Genomic DNA, 3,337 nt, shown 5'->3' on the forward strand with positions numbered 1-3,337 from the left:
ACGTTTCATCTGTCTTACAAGGACTGAATCATAGTTTTTCTGGCATACAAGGACTATAAGGTTACGTTTCATCTGTCTTACAAGGACTGAATCATAGTTTTTCTGGCATACAAGGACTATAAGGTTACGTTTCATCTGTCTTACAAGGACTGAATCATAGTTTTTCTGGCATACAAGGACTGTTCTCACTGTCATGAAAATATCTTTTAAGTGATAATTAAAGTTTGTTATTTTACTACATATGTGCATATATAAGTTCTTTACTGTAGATTTCATCATGTATGCCTATCGAATATTAATGTAGGCCCAACACATGTCTAATCTATGCAGGAAAAAACCGTAAAATGAACTTATCTGGTCGGCAGTCCCGTGACGTTGGCTTACTGAGCACAAGCAAGCTATACACTTTACAGGACAAGATATTTGCCTTCACTCCTCAGGCAAGTTTAAACTATTTGGACACTGAATCCTAGAACAGTGTGATACAACTTTTATATTCTCATATTAAAATAGTTCTCGTTTATTTAAATCTAAAAGATATAAAAGGTAAAGTGTGTCTAAAAGGAAAATTGAAAAGTTATTGTGAGGTTGTGACAATCGGGTATCAGTCATTGTCAGCTACACAGTCAGCTAAACCAAATTATTATTAAATAATAACTTTGTTTTAGAATTAGATAATAATTACTAACAAGTTCTCTCCTATGATTTGGTCAACTGCTGATCTGTGGTTGTCTTCATGGACATTTTGAGAAAGACCGTTTCTCTTTTTGGTAGTGGATAGGATTTGATCATGGGTCTTTGTGATTGAAGTCTGGTGCTTTCTCCACTCAACTGAGGTTTTAAAGAAGGGTATCCAGGTTTTTGTTGATTTCTATACTAGGTTGACTGTTATCAGTGAATGTAGAAGGCTTTTTTTTATCTTTGTAGGCTTAGGTTAGCCCTGTGGTAGAGCCCTAGAGTTTGGAACCGGCAAGCCGTTTTTGAACTCTTTACAATACCACATAACGTTCCTCACACTTCAAGCTGTGGGTTCGTCGTAAGAGTGACAGCCAATCCCTTAGTGTGGATGGTGGTGGTAGGGTGCTGCTGACCAACTAACTTCCCTTTGGTCAGTAGTTGAAAATTAGGGACAGGTAACCTTATTAGCTGTATATGTTTATCTTTCTTTTCCCAAAGCGTGGTTTATATCTCACTATTTATTCCACTTTACTGTATTTTTGTTATCGTGAGCTATTGTTACCGAGTCTTCTATGTCTATTATTTTTCTAAATTCTGACTTTTGTTGTTCTTGTTGTTTCTCTGATTGGTTGGAATCCACACATGTAAGGTATGTTGTGAATGGTGTTTTTCGGTTTACTTGATGTGTACGAACTGCAATTGTATTGTGTCTGTGGCTTCTGAATGACTTCTTTTTGACTTCAGAGAGACCTCTAATATAGCAGAATATGGATGTATATCTGTAATTTTCTTCCTGTTTATTTATTGGCATTTATTTTCATTATTTTCTTCTTTATTGAGAGTTATGAGTATCCATTATTAAGGACGGTTTTAGTTTTTATTTCTTCCTTCTTCATAATGCCTCAAGTAACATAAGAACAGAAATAGTCAAACAAGTACAGCACCACTCCTTGCATCTATAGCCTACATAAAATTCATCAAACAAGGCTACCCACTCAATCCAACAGGGTGCATATGCATCCTTGAAAGTGCTTGAAAAGGGGCCTTTTTTTTTTATCAGAAGTACTTGAAAATATTACAATGCAGAATACATGGATATGTCTAACGTTAATGCATGCTGTGGGGATATAGGAATTTAATAAAATTTCAGTGGAATTGAATTGATTTTGATGTGGATTTTAGTTTCCAAAAAGTGCTGGTAAGACATTTTGAATACTTAGGAAGTCCTTGAAAAGTGCTTGAAATTGATCCGACCCATTCAATATGAACCATGATCCCAGTTAACTGTACAGATTCATCACGGTATCCTTTAGGAGATATTATCATTAGAGGTAAACACCCCTCATAATGCAGTAACCTTCAAACTAACCCATTCTTTGTAGAACAGATGAAATACATACTCTAGATCTGTGGGACGTGCCTCCCAAGGGGTGGAGTGGTGAATTTTGGAGGGGGTAACAAAAGCTTGTGCACCACTGTGAAAATAGTATATGTATACTTGATGTTGTAATTCTTTGATAAAAATAATAAGTTAACTTTACCTCTCAGTGCTTTCTTTATAGTTTTACCTGTGAAATATTTATAGTTAGGCTTAGAGCTTCATTATTCTCAAGTTGTCAACCTTAGATAACTTAAGGGCTGTAGAAAGATGTGATATATTAAATGTTTATTGTATTTGTATTAGTCATATTAAAAACAATCAATAAACGATCTTCATATTAACATGCACTCTTCTCATTAATTGGACGTTAATTGGTCATAACATTCCTGTGAATAATTCGCTTTTCTTTTTATAAAACTGTTCTCCAGTAGTTTGATTTAATTTTAAAAAAAATTTTTTTAATTATTAGTTTTTTTGTTTACGACAATAATTTGATTATATTTCTGTAAAACATATTGCCACGAATAACAGAGGAATTGTTACAGCCAGCATGGTACCACTGCTAAAACTTATTCCAGCTGTAATGGTAAAGCTTGTTTATAATTGTGTATTTTATAAAATAATGATTTTATTTTGCTTTTTTCATTAAAATATATAAACGTGGTAACATAACAGCTGGTTGTGACGCATAACGCACCCAAATGGTGCGAGTCAGATAAATAATGAATTACTGTTTCCATTTTAGTTTTTAAATAAAAAAACATGCATATATGTTTATTTCCAGCATATCACTGTTCAAAACATTTATATCGGTTATATTAAAAAAACAAATTCCATAGTGCTCAGCACTTAGAGGTTCAACATTTTAGTGCAAATAAAATAAAGTTATCACTCCGAGTGCTGTGCCTTGGTAGCTCAATGATAAGTTTGATGGCTAATAATGCTGAAACTTTAGGTTCTATCCCTGTAGTGTGCACAGTGCAGATAACCCATTGTGTAGATTTGCACTAAACAATAAAAGAAACAAAAAATCGAATGTTGTGTTTATACGATCACCTTTCTAGTGTAATTATGATAAAGCTGTTCTGTGTAGAGGTTGTGTTTATCAATTTTATGGCAATAAAGCTATCAAACAAAGGATGGTTTTTTGTTTTATTGTGATGAGTTTTATGGCAATAAAGCTGTCAAACAAAGGATGGTTTTTTGTTTTATTGTGATGAGTTTTATGGCAATAAAGCTGTCAAACAAAGGATGGTTTTTTGTTTTATTGTGATGAGT

General features: G+C 33.6%; 1 protein-coding gene across 1 annotated transcript in view; it reads left to right on the forward strand.

Moving 5' to 3' along the window:
• Positions 1–3,337, forward strand: part of LOC106476229 (probable phosphorylase b kinase regulatory subunit alpha) — a gene marked incomplete at its 5' end in the record, with an annotated part of 20,260 nt that overhangs the window by 2,838 nt on the left and 14,085 nt on the right. Inside the window, one exon of the mRNA XM_022380160.1 lies at positions 331–440. Within this exon, the coding sequence (XP_022235868.1) occupies positions 331–440 (110 nt within the window). The remainder of the gene's footprint in view (positions 1–330; positions 441–3,337) is intronic.

The sequence above is a fragment of the Limulus polyphemus genome, unplaced genomic scaffold (genome assembly GCF_000517525.1).
Source record: "Limulus polyphemus unplaced genomic scaffold, Limulus_polyphemus-2.1.2 Scaffold10093, whole genome shotgun sequence".
NCBI lineage: Eukaryota > Metazoa > Arthropoda > Merostomata > Xiphosura > Limulidae > Limulus > Limulus polyphemus.